At 41.1% G+C, this 18,667-nt stretch overlaps 4 protein-coding genes across 4 annotated transcripts in view; 3 read left to right on the top strand and 1 right to left on the bottom strand.

Annotated features, from left to right (window-relative positions):
• Positions 1-5,629, top strand: part of LOC115245165 (RNA pseudouridylate synthase domain-containing protein 2-like) — a 128,782-nt gene extending 123,153 nt beyond the window's left edge. The window contains 3 exon segments of the mRNA XM_029823320.1: positions 3,679-3,855; positions 3,962-4,461; positions 4,463-5,629. Of these exon segments, the coding sequence (XP_029679180.1) occupies positions 3,679-3,855; positions 3,962-4,461; positions 4,463-4,703 (918 nt within the window). The 3' untranslated portion in view covers positions 4,704-5,629.
• Positions 5,630-9,764: 4,135 nt separating this feature from the next.
• On the bottom strand, positions 9,765-12,094 carry LOC115245136 (NADH dehydrogenase [ubiquinone] flavoprotein 1, mitochondrial). Its single transcript, XM_029823269.1, has 6 exons — positions 11,944-12,094; positions 11,693-11,760; positions 10,834-11,502; positions 10,508-10,740; positions 10,242-10,445; positions 9,765-10,157 (listed from the first exon to the last, which is right to left on the bottom strand). Exons 1-6 carry the CDS (start codon positions 11,990-11,992, stop codon positions 9,971-9,973), a joined length of 1,410 nt encoding a protein of 469 aa, XP_029679129.1. The 5' UTR covers positions 11,993-12,094; the 3' UTR covers positions 9,765-9,970.
• Positions 12,095-12,428: 334 nt separating this feature from the next.
• Positions 12,429-15,116, top strand: LOC115245147 (prolactin regulatory element-binding protein-like). The gene is made up of 4 exons (XM_029823280.1): positions 12,429-12,855; positions 13,045-13,421; positions 13,499-14,196; positions 14,286-15,116. The coding sequence occupies exons 1-4, from the start codon at positions 12,718-12,720 to the stop codon at positions 14,369-14,371; spliced, it is 1,299 nt and encodes a 432-aa protein (XP_029679140.1). The 5' UTR covers positions 12,429-12,717; the 3' UTR covers positions 14,372-15,116.
• Positions 15,117-15,458: 342 nt separating this feature from the next.
• LOC115245153 (prolactin regulatory element-binding protein-like) lies at positions 15,459-18,638 on the top strand. Its single transcript, XM_029823294.1, has 4 exons — positions 15,459-15,840; positions 16,320-16,696; positions 16,775-17,493; positions 17,582-18,638. The coding sequence occupies exons 1-4, from the start codon at positions 15,703-15,705 to the stop codon at positions 17,644-17,646; spliced, it is 1,299 nt and encodes a 432-aa protein (XP_029679154.1). The 5' UTR covers positions 15,459-15,702; the 3' UTR covers positions 17,647-18,638.
• Positions 18,639-18,667: the final 29 nt, after the last annotated feature.

Below are 18,667 nucleotides of genomic sequence, written 5' to 3'. Positions count from 1 at the left end.
TCGTTTCGTCTAATATATATTCGTGTGTTTCCTTAAATTAAATTTCAACCCCGTCGACAATCGGAAGCGCGGACGTTCGCTCCTTCGCGTCGCTAAACGTCGAGCTTCCAATTTCGTTAGCGGTCTCTTCTTTTCCCGCGGACGTAAATCGTCGCTAACGAGTCGTTTTTCTCAGACTACCGGAACAAAACAGCGCGGTTAACGGACGTGCGCCAAGGGCTTTTGACGAGCTCGGCTTTTTAAAATGCAACGTTTCGGTCCTCATCGATCTCTCCTGATACTTCTGGATGTGGAACATTCATCACATTCAGTATCGCGGCGATAGAAAGAAAAGAGGGAGAAAAAAAGGAGAAACACAAAAGAAAGGAAAAATGTACGCGCGGGCGATTCGCATAAACCACCCGAACTCGCGCGAATAAAACGCGCTATTAAAATGTTAATCGCGCGCATTACGCCGCTCGCAAATCACGGATAATTTACTCTCCGCGCTATTATTGCCGTCCGTGATAATGTCGCACTCCCGCGAACGCTGTAAAAACACGTGACTAAAGGACACGTGCACCGGTGGCAATGCAATTCCGGGAGTCCGATGCATTAAACCGTGTATCGGTGATTCATTGGCGTAACTAACGGTTTAAAGGCTTACTCGCCGAAAAAAAAAAATTTCAGAATTTTCTCTTTCGTTTTGCATTTTAGCAACACTTTGATCTCGGTTATTTCCATCCGTGATATAATCGTAATAACGTACGCGCGACAATACACATGTCGCAGTCTCTTTGTAAATTCAATCCTTTCACAAAAAAGCTTATGCTCTCTCTCTCTCTCTTTGAAATATCGACCTGCAAAGAGATTCGGCGCTTTATAAAAATGTTTTTGTGTGAAAGGGTCGATTTTACAAAAAGCCTGCAACATCGCTAAACGTCGAGCTTCCAATTTCGTTAGCGGTCTCTTCTTTTCCCGCGGACGTAAATCGTCGCTAACGAGTCGTTTTTCTCAGACTACCGGAACAAAACAGCGCGGTTAACGGACGTGCGCCAAGGGCTTTTGACGAGCTCGGCTTTTTAAAATGCAACGTTTCGGTCCTCATCGATCTCTCCTGATACTTCTGGATGTGGAACATTCCTCACATTCAGTATCGCGGCGATAGAAAGAAAAGAGGGAGAAAAAAAGAAGAAACACAAAAGAAAGGAAAAATGTACGCGCGGGCGATTCGCATAAACCACCCGAACTCGCGCGAATAAAACGCGCTATTAAAATGTTAATCGCGCGCATTACGCCGCTCGCAAATCACGGATAATTTACTCTCCGCGCTATTATTGCCGTCCGTGATAATGTCGCACTCCCGCGAACGCTGTAAAAACACGTGACTAAAGGACACGTGCACCGGTGGCAATGCAATTCCGGGAGTCCGATGCATTAAACCGTGTATCGGTGATTCATTGGCGTAACTAACGGTTTAAAGGCTTACTCGCCGAAAAAAAAAAATTTCAGAATTTTCTCTTTCGTTTTGCATTTTAGCAACACTTTGATCTCGGTTATTTCCATCCGTGATATAATCGTAATAACGTACGCGCGACAATACACATGTCGCAGTCTCTTTGTAAATTCAATCCTTTCACAAAAAAGCTTATGCTCTCTCTCTCTCTCTTTGAAATATCGACCTGCAAAGAGATTCGGCGCTTTATAAAAATGTTTTTGTGTGAAAGGGTCGATTTTACAAAAAGCCTGCAACATATATATATATATATGTTGGAGAAATAAAACATAAATCTTATCGGAAAAAGAATAGAAACGATAGTCTACAAAATTTTACAGCGCTTTCTTTGTTGTTTCTTTTCATCTTTTTTTCTTCTGTTCGCGTTTCGTTCTCGCGGGACTGTTAGTTATACAACGTTAATGCAGCTATTGCAAGTTCTACTCATCTACGGCAGTCTGGAATTCGCGATAGGTATTGCGAGAGCTACGCACGAACTCGCTACTTTTCCTCTCAAATGTCACCGAATGCACATCGCGTCGGCGGTTGCATTCCCCATCCTTCGGGGCTCGTTAACAAGAGCTTTCGCAACAAAACGCTGGGCTTTAATGCAAAAATAATCCTACGCGCGAATACCCGGTGGATGGTGCAGACGCGATTCTCAACTTAATAGGTCGCTTTTCACTTTGTTTTCTTTTTTCTCGAGTATCTTTTTTTTCCTTTTTCTTTTCTGGTCTGCCAGCGAGTGGTCCCGAGGAGATCTCGGGTCGACTGACGATTGGCCGAATTAATTTTCGCGTACAGACATCGTTAAAGCGTTATGCAATTGGAAAAACAGCAGTATTTCACCGCGTCGCTTTCCTTTTCTTATTCTTTCACCATTTCCCACGTATATTACAGCAATAATAAAATTATTCAGGTTTTCTCACTTCGTGTAAAATTTTTAAATTATTTCAGTAGTATAACATATTACATTATAATTTTATAAATTTGTAATAATAGAGATATATTATATAATATATTGAATAGAAAAAATCTATTCACATTTTTTCTAAATATATATAGAAGTGATAAAGAAATCCAGATTTTGTCTATTCAATATAAAAAATATTAATAAATGAATAAGAGTAATTTTTTTAAACTATCAAAAAAGTAACACATTATACGTGTATCATAGTTTTATAAAATTATAATGTATAGAAGTATTTATATTATAAACAGATATTATTAGTGGATTATTATATTTTGGAATTCAAAACAGTAAAAATATACCGGAAAAATTAGTGAATGTGTATTTATCAGCATTAAAAATTCGAGATTACAAATTATAAGCTAAATTATAAATTCTGTTTTTCTTTTAATCAATTACAAATATAATGTTGCGAATATTAAATTGACTCTCAAAAAATTCATTTTTATCTTGAACCGTATAATGTGTCAAGATTATTCCTAGCTGAGTTCTTCAGCAGAAACGACTACATAAATACGGGCTGATATTCCGAAAATTTACTTTACGTCGGGAGAAAATCGGAAAGTATGGTACTCTTGCGAATGGAGAAAAGTGCTTTCAATCGCCGGATTATCGTAGCGGTTCGCCGAGAGTCGATAGCGAGCATGCACATTATTGTGGATACGTGCCACCGTTTGTACCGGTGTGGATAGAAGAGCGGTCTTATCGAACCAGGAAGAATCCGATACGATCCGCCAGCCAGCCAGCCAACTGATCATTTGTACATACAAATCCACATTGTTGATTCAAGCACATAAAGTGTGCCGTTTCCCAGGCCGTGTTGATTCGAAATCATGCCATGAATCGACTCTCCTTTGTGGGCGCGATCGCTTTTTGTCCCGAATTTGCCAGGAGAAATGGGTCGACCGCGTGGATGTTGTATGCGCGCGTATTTACGTACATCCAATTTACATTGGCCACATGCCGATAGGCACAACTCGTCAAAACAGCGTGCGCTTCGTAAATTTCCCTTCTACACATTTCATTTTCTGAATATTCCTGGTTACACGATATAAAAATTTCATGGTGGAGAGAAGTGTCTTAGATGCCCCGAACTATCCTGAGACAGAATATAATAGAATCTATCATGTCAATCTTCCTCTTCCAGAAGTTTATATTATTATTCTCAGTGCTGCGAATTTCTTGATCGAAAATGCAATAAAATTTGACCGTTTGACCTGTTTTGTGATCGCAGGTGCATCCGTGCGGCCGTTACCGGCACAACACCGTGGTCTTCATCCTGGCGAAGGAGTACAACTTGAAGAATCTCAGAACCATTCACAGGCTGGACCGGCTGACTAGCGGCATTCTCCTGTTCGGTAGAACGCCGAAGAAGGCGAGGCAAATGGAGCACCAAATAAGAAACCGGCAGGTCTGTGTTGCGTAAGCACATAAGAGAAAGACATAGGCGTCGCTCGTTTGTCGTTGAATGAAAAGATGTAACGAACATACATACATGTCGCGTTTTTATGTTTCAGGTTCATAAGCAATATGTGTGCCGAGTGGAGGGCGAGTTTCCGGAAGAAGAAGTAATTTGTTCGGAACCGATCGAGGTAGTCTCCTACAAGATTGGCGTCTGCAAGGTCTCGGAGAAGGGCAAGGACTGCGTCACGCGCTTTAAGCGTCTTAGTTACAACGGCAAGTCGTCCGTGGTTCTGTGCAAGCCGCAAACCGGCCGCATGCATCAGATTCGCGTCCACTTACAGTATCTCGGCTATCCCGTGGTAAACGATCCGCTTTACAACCACGTGGTGTTCGGTCCGCATAAGGGTAAGGGCGGCAACATCGGCAAGACCGACGAGGAGCTCGTCCGTGATCTTATCAGTATTCACAACGCCGAGAATTGGCTTGGCATGGACGGCGATTCCGACATGAGTCTATTCAAGCCGAAACTGGAGCTGGAGGAGCGCGTGTTGGGTACAGGCAACGATAAGGATAACGGCTCGTCGCCGTCGTCCACTCCGGGTCTGGTCGAGGACGGAATCCCTTAAAGTCACCGTAGGAACGCAGACGGGCTCGGAACCGCCGGATTCCACCTTTGCCAACGACAAGGTCACCGTCGATCCGCACTGCTATGAATGCAAAGTCAAGTACAGGGACCCGAAGCCATCGGATCTGGTGATGTATCTGCACGCGTGGCGTTACTGCGGCCCGGGATGGGAGTACGAGACGCCGCTGCCCGCGTGGGCGGCGAGTGATTGGGCCGGTGACGATCGATAGTTCGTACGACGAGATCGAGGATGATCGTGTCGTCGATCACCATCGTCGTCGTCGAGTCTCGAATCCCCTTTTGAGATATCCTTACCCCGTGCCTTCCATCCGCCAACGAGCGATCTTTTGACCATTGTACACGTACAAATACACGAATACATAAACACTTACGCACACATACACACACAAAACATACGCATACATGCGATGAACAAAAGTGCATACCCCTGTAACTCGGCCGTCAGATTTCTCGAGGCTGCGATCCGAGAGAAATGGGATTGCTGGAACAATCTCGTCGCTCGATTTGCATTTCTGCGATTTCTCGCCCTCGATATGTAAATGACAACTTGGCGTGTTATTGTGACGTATCTGGGAGAGCGGAAACAATTTCGAGGTGCCGCCGTTCGCGCGCAGAAATGTATGTTCGATTTTAGTTTGTGCGCGTTCTCATTTCGTCATACGTTCTGGCAGAGTCCCCGTCGGGCACGAAAATCCCACATGCGAACGAATCTTATGCGGGAAACGATCCGAGACGACGTTATAATATTATGGCATTAATTATAGCGACAAAAGACATCGTTGTATATCGGCCCTATTACCCTGATACTGTCCTGATTTTGCGAGCCAAATAATAAATCAGAGCATCATTATTGTTATTTTAATTCTGTATCGTGGCGTGTTTCGGATTTTACAATCATATTTTTCTTGCGTAAACGAACATGAGACGCGTTATATCTACAAATGCAGCGCAAAGTCACGCCGACCAGCGAAATGTAATAAAGCGCAACGATTGTTCCTAGGATCGTTTCTCTCTGTAACAGTTTTTGAAGAAGACCTTTGCACGGTCAATCGATCAGATGTTTACAAGTCGCAGGACTTCGTTGTAATTTACGGAAGTAAGGGCGTTCTAGTAATCTTTTTTTTTTTATCAGAGATATATTCGCGCAGAAATGTATGTTCGATTTTAGTTTGTGCGCGTTCTCATTTCGTCATACGTTCTGGCAGAGTCCCCGTCGGGCACGAAAATCCCACATGCGAACGAATCTTATGCGGGAAACGATCCGAGACGACGTTATAATATTATGGCATTAATTATAGCGACAAAAGACATCGTTGTATATCGGCCCTATTACCCTGATACTGTCCTGATTTTGCGAGCCAAATAATAAATCAGAGCATCATTATTGTTATTTTAATTCTGTATCGTGGCGTGTTTCGGATTTTACAATCATATTTTTCTTGCGTAAACGAACATGAGACGCGTTATATCTACAAATGCAGCGCAAAGTCACGCCGACCAGCGAAATGTAATAAAGCGCAACGATTGTTCCTAGGATCGTTTCTCTCTGTAACAGTTTTTGAAGAAGACCTTTGCACGGTCAATCGATCAGATGTTTACAAGTCGCAGGACTTCGTTGTAATTTACGGAAGTAAGGGCGTTCTAGTAATCTTTTTTTTTTTTATCAGAGATATATTGTAATGAATATAGATGATCTGTGATTATATTAATGCGATATTTATCGACCAAAACGTTTTAACGATTGACACGGTTGCGAGGCGATAAAGGCAAAAAATAATTTTCTTTTAATTTTTAATACAGTGGAAAAATATAAATAATTGATTAATCCTTCACATTTAATTATAATCCGGATGCAGTTCGCGTAAGCGCATCTCTATATAGTGTATCGCGCACATATATAAATCGTATATAAAAATTATTTATGCGGACGCTCTATAAGCAGACTGAGAAAAATGTATGTTCTCTAAAAACGCGAGTCTCAGCCACTTTTATGTGCGGCGGCGATCAAAAAGTCACTGCCACTGGAGCGCGAGACATCCCTAACGCGTGACAGAAGATTGATGCATCTGTCGGAGTGGCATGGTGGATTCCGATGGATCGTATCGTTCGTCTTGATTTATGACGTACAGAAACATAGAAAGGCTCGCGATCTCCTCTTCTATTTTCTATAGCGACGAGAGTCGCTCGGCTTGCGCGCAACTATTACTCTCCGATCTTGTGGGACATTTTGATTCACGAGAGATATCGCTCGATCCATTTCTCAAAATTCCGTGCTCTTTGCAGAAGCGCAACGTCGTCTTATCATCCAAAAATAGACGACAGCGCGGAGAAAAAGTATTTGACATGTTTCGCTAGCGCTCGGTCGCGCGCGGGCGACGTTCCCGAGAGAGGGACGTACTCGGGTAAAGTGATCATCGTCGGCTCCGGATTTGACCTCGAGATTGACTTCGGAACGGAACCGAAGTGAACCGGTGATATCGGTTATATTCGCGGCAGCCGCTGTTGCTTTTGGCATCGAATCACTTCGGCACTTTAGTCTGACAGAAGTCAGCTAACTTGGCGATAAATTTATCTTCGCGCTTCGACGACTCGTTCCTGGAACAATTTCAACGAAGCCCTGCGATTTCCGCGTACTATCATATATATTTTAGTGATATATCGCGCTAATATACTTGTTGCGTGAGAAAGCGAGATTCCGTAGTAAATGTCGTGGATCGAGAAGACGAGTGAAAATAAATAACGTCGGTATCAATCGTGCATTAATGTTATTAGAGAAATTCTCCGATGCGATATCGCGATCGTCAGTTTCTTCCTATCGCCTCAAGCTCGTCCGAATTTCGAAGGATGTCACGTCGCACGAGCAAGGTCGTATTCTCGAAACCGTAATGATACGCATCGCGCAAGCAATTAGCATCGTTTCCTATTTACTTACACTCATCGACGATGAGAGACCCGCGTTTCCCAGTTGAGGAACAATAGCCCGATTCCCATTCCCATGTGATGCGAACGTTTTCGCATGGTTTCGAGAATAGAAAACGGGACGACTGCGACCGTGGCGGAGAAGGAGATGGAATTGTATCCTCCTCCTGTGTAAAGCGCAGGTAGGTAGGGGACTGACATATGGTAACCGCGATAGAGAGGCGCGCGTCTATTTTTATGGCAGATATACGTATTAACGCGAAACTGGATGCGTAGTGGCGCGAGTCCAGCGCGGCAGAGGTCTCCAACAATATAAACGTGATCTTGCCGAAAGACAGCCAATGATCATGCCAAAGAGCGAGCGACCAGCGAGCTTTTAATCATATCGTGCATAATGTACCTAACGAGGCCTCTACAAGAGAGCCTTCTCGAGAAGAAGAAAGAAAAGCGCGGCCTGTCCGCGCGGTCGGTGGAGGGGGCGGAAAGAAGACAAAACGTTTCGCAACAAGTACAATCCAAAAACGAGTGAAATGCGAGAGTGTTATAATTTTATTTTATTATTATAAGCCACGTTCTCGATTGATACCGATATATATTTGAATATATATACAGTGTACTTCGGAACGAAATCGATCAATTTTTCCAACGTATTCGGCAGATTATTCTAAGCAGAAAAATTTGTATACTATGGATCGATTTGGTTTCATTATCGAGACATCGGAAGTTTAATAAGCTAAAGTTACATATATCATAAATAATATATAATCAAACTTAATAATTCACCTGTAATTTCTCTTTAATGTAATCAATTTTATGCTATATTGTACATTACATTCTTTGTTTAAAATGATCTCTCGAATACGCTGACAAAATTAATCAGTTTCGGAACACTCTGTATATGTATCTATATGTATAGAGAGAGATGATGTAACAACGGACCTATCATAAAAGACAGTGTGTGCGCTTACTAACTCGACCAGGATAGTTCGCCGAAACGGGCGGGCTACCCCGAAAAATGTAACGGCTAGCTTAAATTTTATTATTTAAGTAACTAACGATATAATTCGAGAAAAAAAAATCGCGAAAAAGACAGTTCCGATTTTAGCGGCGCTAAGGAGCGAAAGAGCGAGAGAAAGAATAGACAGATAATATCTGTTGAACGAATGAGAGTGCTTTTGTATATAAGTATTGTATACGCACATTGTACCGTATCTTTAAAGCCACATTAATTATCCGTACTGTAGTCGGCGGAAACGTTAGCGTTAGCGAATTCTCTTGTATGATGAACGAATAAATGCAAAGTATCGTTCGATAAGAAATGGTGGTGGCGAATATTTTTATCAGACAGCCACGAATGTTCTTACGTTTCGCTCCGAATTTTCCCGTAAGTAACGAGCGGATCGTATGCATGATTCATGAAGGAGAAGAGGCGGTTCTCCCTGTCCTTCATTCCGAATGCGCGTTTCCGTGGCAAAAATATTTTCCGTTCAATATAGCAGTATCATTTGTCTCATCGTTACCTGCATAATATACCGCCAGTGCCGTTACTGTAATTCGTGTAGCTTCGAGCATTCGTAACGCGATGTAACATAATTCCCGCGAAGACTGCGTAAAACGGGCGAAGTATGTACGCTGTTTGCATGGGAGAGCGCAAATGTTAGAATATAAATGTTAGTGTTAGGGTTCTAAGTAAATTCGACCGATATATTTGAAGATAATTCGAATTTTTGTTGTATCTTGCGCATACGATATCCAACGTTTCTCTCTCTGATATCATATATTTTTCTAGAAGTCTAACATCAGCCTGTTGTCTCGCTATTTCATTTCAGGGATCATTATTGAAGAAGAAGTGGATTGCTCGTGTGATTCACATAGGATTCAATTCCTTAATGTCTACTATTAAACCAATCCTGATGTATTACATCAATTTCCTTCGCGCTAAAGCGTCCGAGATAAGATATCACACGAATTTTGACCCGAAACACATCGCTTCGCCGACTTTATTCTCCTTCGTGAATGCGTTACGAGCTTCTTGGCCTAATTTGCGATCTTTCTAAGGGAAAAGAATATCTACTTGCGATCTACATATGTATATGTATGTATATATATATATATAAATCTGAGACCGACGAGATCATCGAGGTTTTCGTCGGAGATAGGGGAAAAGGACGTGAAGTGATTATTAAGCAGAATATGATTTTAAAAAATCGATCGCAATCTGAGCGAATTTCAATGAAGGAGAACGCCGATGCAACTCGTCGGTCAACGGTCGAATCTCTGCTGCGTGTTGTACATACTAAATACATATATAAATATAAAGATGTATATATATATATATATAAATATATAAATTTTTTCTCTTATGTTTCTTTTATTAATCGAACCATCGAGGCGATCGACCAGCCCGGGTTCGAAAGACATCGTTACATGGGAATCGTGACTATCGCATGTAAATTCATTTATATACACTGAAAATAAATATATGAAATCTTACCGGGATTACTCTAAGTATTTTTTTTCTCTATTATATTTTAATCTCCGGTTCCTATCTTGTTCTTCAATTGGACGCAGCACACTTCTGTTCCTTTAAACGCGCCTCGATCTCTGGCCTGAAGTGTCTGATCAAACCTTGTACGGGCCACGCGGCGCCGTCCGCCAGAGCGCAGATTGTGTGCAGTTCTATTTGTTTCGTGAGCTCCCATAGCATGTCTATCTCGTGCACCTCGGCGTTACCTTCCACGAACCTAAGAGAAAAAAGATTGTATGTTTGTATAATCAAATCTGGATAACAATTTTGCGCGAATTAACAATTATAAATGCATTCTTACCTTTTTAGTATTTTAAACATCCAACTAATACCTTCGCGACAAGGCGTACATTGACCGCACGATTCGTGCTTGTAGAAACTTATCAAACGGGTGATAGCTTTGATTACGTCCGTCTGCTTATTCATTACGATTAGCGCGGCCGTGCCGAATGAGCTTTGTACCCTGATGAGATCATCAAAATCCAGCAACACGTTGTCACATGCACTGAAAAAACATCTCGATCGTGATTTTTGAAGCATTGATCGCCAGATAAGCCGAACGTTTACCTCTTAGGAATGACGGGAGTCGAAGAGCCTCCAGGAATGACACCTAGTAAATTATCCCATCCCCCGATTACGCCTCCTGCGTGCCTGTCAATGAGCTCCCTCAGAGGGATGGACATTTCCTCCTCGACAGTACAGGGATTGTTTACGTGTCCGGAGATGTTGAAGAGTTTAGTTCCGTGATTGCGTGGACGTCCAAACGAAGCAAACCACGTTCCACCTCGGCGACAAATTGTCTGTTATAAATAAATAATATAACAAAGATAAGAATACGTAATATAGAAGAGAAAATTACAAAAAGAATCTGTGTATCAATACGTAATGCATACAGGCGCCACTGCTACAGTTTCGACATTAGTGACAGTCGTGGGGCATCCAAATACACCGACATCAGCTGGGAACGGTGGTTTTAGTCTTGGTTTGCCCTGCTTCCCCTCGATGGATTCGATAAGAGCGGTCTCCTCGCCGCAAATGTACGCGCCCGCTCCTCGCAGCACAAATACATCGAAATCGTATCCCGAGTTGCAGGCATTCTTCCCGATTAAACCAGCCTGATACGCCTCAGTTATGGCGACTTGCATATTGGACGCCTCGTTGTAAAATTCACCGCGTATGTAAATGTAAGCGGCACAGGCACCCATAGCACGACCGGCAATCAAGCAGCCTTCCACGAGCTTGTGTGGATCGTGACGTAGAATCTCACGATCCTTACATGTTCCCGGTTCACCCTCGTCGCCGTTGATCACCAGATACTTGGGTCTACCATCCGACGGTTTATTCATGAAAGACCACTTCATCCCGGAAGGAAAACCGGCCCCACCGCGGCCTCTCAGACCGGAAACCTTGATCTCATTGATGATCCAATCGGCACCTTTATCCAGTATCTCCTTGGTCTTGTACCAGTCGCCCCGGCTCAAGGCACCCTTCAGCCGCCAGTCATGCCTGCCATACAGATTTGTAAAGATGCGATCCTGATCGGACAGGGGCGATCCCTGTTTCTGTAAAAGAAGAAAAAAAAATGCTGATAAGACGGATACTGACATTTAGCGCAGTTTCATGCATTTTAACTGCATGAAACTTTCTATGATTAAAATAAAATAATCATATATATTGAAACTATAGAGCAAGAAAGATGAAAGATGCAAAATGCAATTAAAGCAAAATAGTTTAATGTTGAAAAAGAGTCACCTTTCCTTCCGGAGCGGCATCGGCGAGCGTTCTCTGCTGCTGATTGCTCAAACTAGATCCGAGGAGACCTTTAAATAGTGCAAACTTATTTAATTACATAACCTCGCAACTCGTAAAATATGTCACGGCAGATCAAAGTGCCGTTTTCGAACATATACGGGGAAACATACGTTTATTGTTTCATCGCCGGCATTATCGGCGGTTGCTGACAATACGCGTACTTTGCTGACAAACGAATGCTCGAAACTCACCCAATTGTCTCCTCGAAATCTGCAAACAACGCACTATGGCACCTGCCATTTTGCTACCATCTTGCAGAGTACAAATCTGTTCGGCGACAGTGCCAGCTGATTGATTGTGAAATACCCCGGCCGTTTACTCGATCGGCAACGCGGTAGTATCGATCATCGATATTTTTATTGAATGCAATAAAATGTGGAATGACTCTTGTTACAACTCTCATTGTCAATTGTGGTTTCGAGTAGTTTGACATTTTTAAATGCCCTTTTAACATTTTTAAATGCCCTCTCTGTATCATAATAAGTATTATGTATGTATCTTTTTCTTGCGATTTTTTTACTTCTCTCTCATGCATTTTCCTATAATCATCTTCTTCCTTCCTTTTTCTCTGTAAATTCCGAAAATAACGGATATTTTATTTTATTTCCAGAAAGCATAACGGAATGCAATTAGAAGGAATATCTCCGGTACGTGGCTATACACGTGTACAGGAATATAATAGTGGCGAAATCTGTTTACGGAAAAGTCAACTATGTGTACCTCGCTGTTTTGTCGCACAATCTTACGTGTTGTCACTCGACGAGTGCACGTCGGACTGTGTACCGTCGTGGCTTGTCAGCAATCGTCCCGTACGAGACGATGGTACGCGGACGTGATACGTGCAGGTGCGATCTCGGACGGTGCTGATTCCTCCCTCCCCTTCCCCCTTGGGTTCTATCGTCCTCGGTGAGGACGAAACGCGTCAAATATTAATTGAATGACGAGAATCGAGAATCTGTAGCATCATGCCTTCTAGAACGAGCAAAGGCGGCCTTCTGGCCAGGGTGAATTTTCCCCTCTATACCGTGCAAATGGTAACCAACAGACACATTCTGGTGGGAGGCGGAGGCGGTTCCTCCAAGACCGGAGTTGCTAATGGATTTGTGAGTTTACAGATTTTTTAACAAGTTGCATTTATGTTAAAATGATTGATTGATAACTTGGACCTGAATAGGTCATTGTTATGTAATTTTTTTAATACATTGACAAGATGTTCTTGATAACAATGTTATCAGAATCTTGATAAATGTCAAATGTGAAATTCATATTGATTATGAATGCTTGTGTTGTAGGAAATTTTTGAATTGTCACACAATGGAACACACTTTGTTGCCGAAGAAGTAACCAGGCACGAAACGGGTCCCAGTGTCGTCATGAATTGTGCTTCGCACAGGAGTGACAATAAGACATGGATTGTTGCTGGTCAGGAGAGTCACTGTCAACTGTATAATGTAAAATTTAAGTTGATAACTTTGGAGAATGGAGAATTGATCAAAGCGCCTACAGTACATAAGGATGATCTTAGACACAGAAGAAACAGTGAAAAAGTTGAGGAATCTCAATCGCAAAAGGAGAAGATAGAAGAAATCAAAGACAACAATTCGAATGTCAAAAGCAAGAAATTGCAGATGATCCTTGAACCTGCTGACAGCGTACTAACAACTTTTGGGTAAAATATTTTTTTTGCATTTATTACATTAAGTAATTACAAGAACTGATTTATAACAAGAATTTTTTTACTTACAGGGATGGTGAACCTTTACAGAGAGTTGTCAGAGTGAACATTCAAGGGAAAAGTATGGCTACAGGTGGCACAGACGGTACAGTTAGATTATGGAAATTTCCACAACTAGACAAATTATACGATCTTGGCACACATGGGAAGGAAATAGATGATATAGATTTCAGTCCTAATGACAACCTGCTGGTGAGCATTGCCAAGGATGGAAAAGCCTTTGTGTGGAATATAGAGAGCAGAGAGAGCAGAGAGCTCAGTTGGGAGCCACCGGACAGTATCAAGTACATGTACAAAAGATGTCGATTCAGGAAATTGATAGAGCACGAGAAGAAGAATGATCTATTTATGCTCACTAATGCCGTAGCGGCGAAGAATCCTAGTTTCCTTCAATTGTGGGACACTAATACTGGTGTAATAACCAAATCTGCTCCATACAAGGAGGCGCTGTCCGCTCTGGCTGTTTCTGACGACGGTAAATTCGTGGCCGTCGGCACGATGTTCTCGGGCAGCGTTGACATATTCGTGGCATTTAGCTTGAGAAAGGCGCTTCACGTTCCTGGAGCGCACAGCATGTTTGTGACTGGTCTAGAATTCCTTCCAACGAACGATCAACTGAACGGCGTCGCGATCACCAATAACACGGAGACTGCGGTCGTCAGTATCTCCGTGGACAACAGGATCTGTATACATAGCATACCATTCAGACGTAAGTATATCAGCAAAGAAATTGTCTATTGATGTTATCTTTAAAAACATGTGTTTATGATAAGTAATGATCTTCTTCTCTTATATCAGATACACTGCCATTTTGGTTCGTTATCATGCTGATAATCTTATGGATGTGCTGCGCATTCATCTTCTGCAGCTATCTCGGTATATGACCTACGAAATGCGTGACTAAAACAATGAAACAGGATGTCATTTTCTTCTAATCATCATTTTAGATCGATTATTGTTCGCGCGTATAAAAGATTAAAAATAAATAAAAGCTCGAAATTTAACGCACGATTTATTCGTACGAATACATAAAACGGTGAGTGCTCAAAAATCTTACGTACACAAACGAAATGTAGAAATAAAAACAGATGTACGACGATATTTTGTCCATAAGATATAATTAACTGACGAAACACACCGAGTGCACTATAACTATGGATACGCAGAGCATTAGAATAGGAATATTATCGGATCGTTAAGCAATCAGAATTGGCGTTCAATTAATGAACAATAGTTTTATTTGTCATTGCACACAAGATAGATCTTCAGGAAGCATGTGGTGCAATTTATATATAGACGTGACGTCAGTCGAAGTGCTACTGTGATAAATAAATTACATTAGAGTGCTTATAACAGATTGGAGCCGCACTAATTAGCACATTGATGTACATATAGATTACATTTTATCAATTTTTAATTGTGCAAAGGCAAGGATTTATATAAATAATATGTCGCGTCGCGATTGTCTCTTTTTCGTACATGTACATTTAAACAGTTTTATTTATATGTATATTATTATATAATTCAAGATTTCTTCACGTTTCATGTACTTGCTACGTGATTGACCAACTCGTTTCTCTCTTTTGTATCATGGATGGAGATATAATATAATATGTATTTATATATCAATGATTCTATATTCTTTCCTAATTATTTGTTATATCTTCTGAGTAAAATACATGACATGTTAAAAAAGGTATTTGTATCGCTCGACGCTAACGAGACAGTTAAGGAACCTGTTATTCTGTGCAGAGAATAACATTCTGCATTGGCATTTGGCATATGCATACCTTAACGTTGGAATTTGCTGTTTCTATTTCTATCGTTATCACTATCGCAAGGGCCTTGACAGAATGCAATTAGAAGGAATATCTCCGGTGCGTGGCTACACGTGTAGTAAAGGAATACTATAGTGGCGAAATCTGTTTATGGAAAAGTCAACTATATGTGTACCTCGCTGTTTTGTCGCGCAATCTTACGTGTTGTCAGTTGTCACTTGATGAGTGCACGCGAACTGCATGCCGTCGTGGCTTGTTCGCTTGTTAGCCATCGTCTCGTACGAGACGATGGTAGTACGAGGACGTGATACGTGCAGGTGCGATCCCGGACGGTGCTGATTCCTCCCTCCCCTTCCCCCTTGGGTTCTATCGTCCTCGGTGAGGACGAAACGCGTCAAATATTAATTGAATGACGAGAATCGAGAATCTGTAGCATCATGCCTTCTAGAAGGAGCAAAGGCGGCCTTCTGGCCAGGGTGAATTTTCCCCTGTATACCGTGCAAATGGTAACCGACAAGTACATTCTGGTGGGAGGCGGAGGCGGTTCCTCCAAGACCGGAGTTGCTAATGGATTTGTAAGTTTAACAGATTTTTTAACAAGTCGCATTTATGTTAAAATAGTTGATTGATAACTTGGATCTAAATAGGTCATTACGTTATGTAATTTTTTAAATACATTTTGACAAGATGTTCTTGATAACAATGTTATCAGAATCTTGATAAATGTCAAATGTGAAATTCATATTGATTATGAATGCTTGTGTTGTAGGAAATTTTTGAATTGTCACATAATGGAACACATTGTATTGCCGAAGAAGTAACCAGGCACGAAACGGGTCCCAGTGTATTTGCTAATGGATTTGTAAGTTTAACAGATTTTTTAACAAGTCGCATTTATGTTAAAACAGTTGATTGATAACTTGGACCTAAATAGGTCATTATGTTATGTAATTTTTTTAATACATTGACAAGATGTTCTTGATAACAATGTTATCAGAATCTTGATAAATATCAAATGTGGAATTCATATTGATTATGAATGCTTGTGTTGTAGGAAATTTTTGAATTGTCACACAATGGAACACACTTTGTTGCCGAAGAAGTAACCAGGCACGAAACGGGTCCCAGTGTCGTCATGAATTGTGCTTCGCACAGGAGTGACAATAAGACATGGATTGTTGCTGGTCAGGAGAGTCACTGTCAACTGTATAATGTAAAATTTAAGTTGATAACTTTGGAGAATGGAGAATTGATCAAAGCGCCTACAGTACATAAGGATGATCTTAGACACAGAAGAAACAGTGAAAAAGTTGAGGAATCTCAATCGCAAAGGGAGAAGATAGAGGAAATCAAAGACAACAATTCCAATGTTGAAAGCAAGAAATCGCAGTTGATCCTTGAACCTGCTGGCAGCATTCAGACAACTTTCGGGTAAAATATTTTTTTGCATTTATTACATTAAGGAGTATTACAAGAACTGATTTATAACGAGAATCTTTTTGCTTACAGAGATGGTGAACCTTTGCAGAGAGTTGTCAGAGTGAGCATTCAAGGGAAGTGTATGGCTACAGGTGGCACAGATGGTACAGTTAGATTATGGAAATTTCCACAACTAGACAAATTATACGATCTTGGCACACATGGGAAGGAAATAGATGATATAGATTTCAGTCCTAATGGTAACCTATTGGTGAGCATTGCTAAGGACGGAAAGGCCTTTGTGTGGAATATAGAGAGCAGAGAGAGCAGAGAGCTCAGTTGGAAGCCGCCGGACGGTGTCAAGTACATGTACAAAAGATGTAGATTCAGGAAATTGATAAAGGACGAAGACGAGGAGAAGAATGATCTATTTATGCTCACTAATGCCGTAGCAGCGAAGAATCCTAGTTTCCTTCAATTATGGGACGCTAATACTGGTGTAATAATCAAGTCTGCTCTCTACAAGGAGGCGCTATCCGCTCTGGCTGTTTCTAACGATGGTAAATTCGTGGCCGTCGGCACGATGTTCTCGGGCAGCGTCGACATATTCATGGCGTTTAGCTTGAGAAAGGCGCTTCACGTTCCTGGAGCGCACAGCATGTTTGTGACTGGTCTAGAATTCCTTTCAATGAACAGCGTCGCAATTACCACTAACACAGAGACCGCGGTCGTCAGTATCTCCGTGGACAACAGGATCTGTATGCACAGCATACCATTTAGACACAAGTATATCAAGGGAGTATATCAGCGTAAGTATATCAAGGAAATTGTCTATTAATGTTATCTTTAAAAACATGTGTTTATGAAAAATAACGATCTTCTTCTCTTATATGTCAGATAAACTTTGGATCGTCATGCTGATAATCTTATGCATATGCGGTATGTTCTATCTCGGTATATGACCTACGAAATGCGCGACCAAAACGATGAAGCAAGATGTCATTTTCTTCTAATCATCATTTTAGATCGATTATTGTTCGCGCGTATAAAAGATTAAAAATAAATAAAAGCCCGAAATTTAACGCACGATTCATTCGTACGAGTACGTAAAACGGTGAGTGCTAAAAAATTTTACGTATACAAACGAAATACAAAAATAAAAACAGATGTACGACGGCATTTTGTCCATACGATATCATTAATTGACGAAACACACCGAATGCATTGTGGATACGCAGAGCATTAGAATAGGAATATTCTCGGATGGTTGAGCAATCAGGATTGGCGTTCAATTACTGAACAATAATTGTATTCGTCATTGTACAGAAGATAGATCTTCAGGAAGCTCGTCGCGCGATTTAGATATAGACGTGACGTCAGTCGAGGTGCTACTGTGATAAATAAATTACAATAGAGAATAGAGCTTATAACAGATTGGAGCCGCACTGATTAGCACATTGATGTACATATAGATTACATTTTATCAATTTTTAATTGCGCCAAGGCAAGGATTTATATAAATAGTGCGTCGCGTCGCGATTGTCTCTTTTTCGTACATGTACATATAAACAGCTTTATTTATATGTATATTATTATATAATTCAAGATTTCTTCACGTTTCGCGTATTTGCTACGTGAATGACCGATTTCTTTTCTCTCTTTTATATCACGGATGGAGACATAATATGTATTTATATATCACTAATTCTATATTCTTTCCTAGGTACTTGATTGTATTTTCTCTATAAAATACATGACATATGTTAAAAAAAGGTAGTTGTATCGCTCGATGCTAATATGAGACAGTTAAGGAATCTATCAGAGTTCTGCTCCGAATGACCATCTTGGCTGCGTCGGCTGAAGTCGAAAATAATTTTAGATATCAGAATTGACATTTTATATGATTCATCTTATACTCACTTATACTCAGGAATAATAAATAATTTGGTGAAAGCTTAATTCAATGAATAAATAACCCAGGAT

This window comes from Formica exsecta, unplaced genomic scaffold, assembly GCF_003651465.1.
Source record: "Formica exsecta isolate Colony F162 unplaced genomic scaffold, ASM365146v1 scaffold122, whole genome shotgun sequence".
Taxonomy (NCBI): Eukaryota; Metazoa; Arthropoda; class Insecta; order Hymenoptera; family Formicidae; genus Formica; species Formica exsecta.
This window is presented reverse-complemented; position numbering and strand designations above follow the sequence as displayed.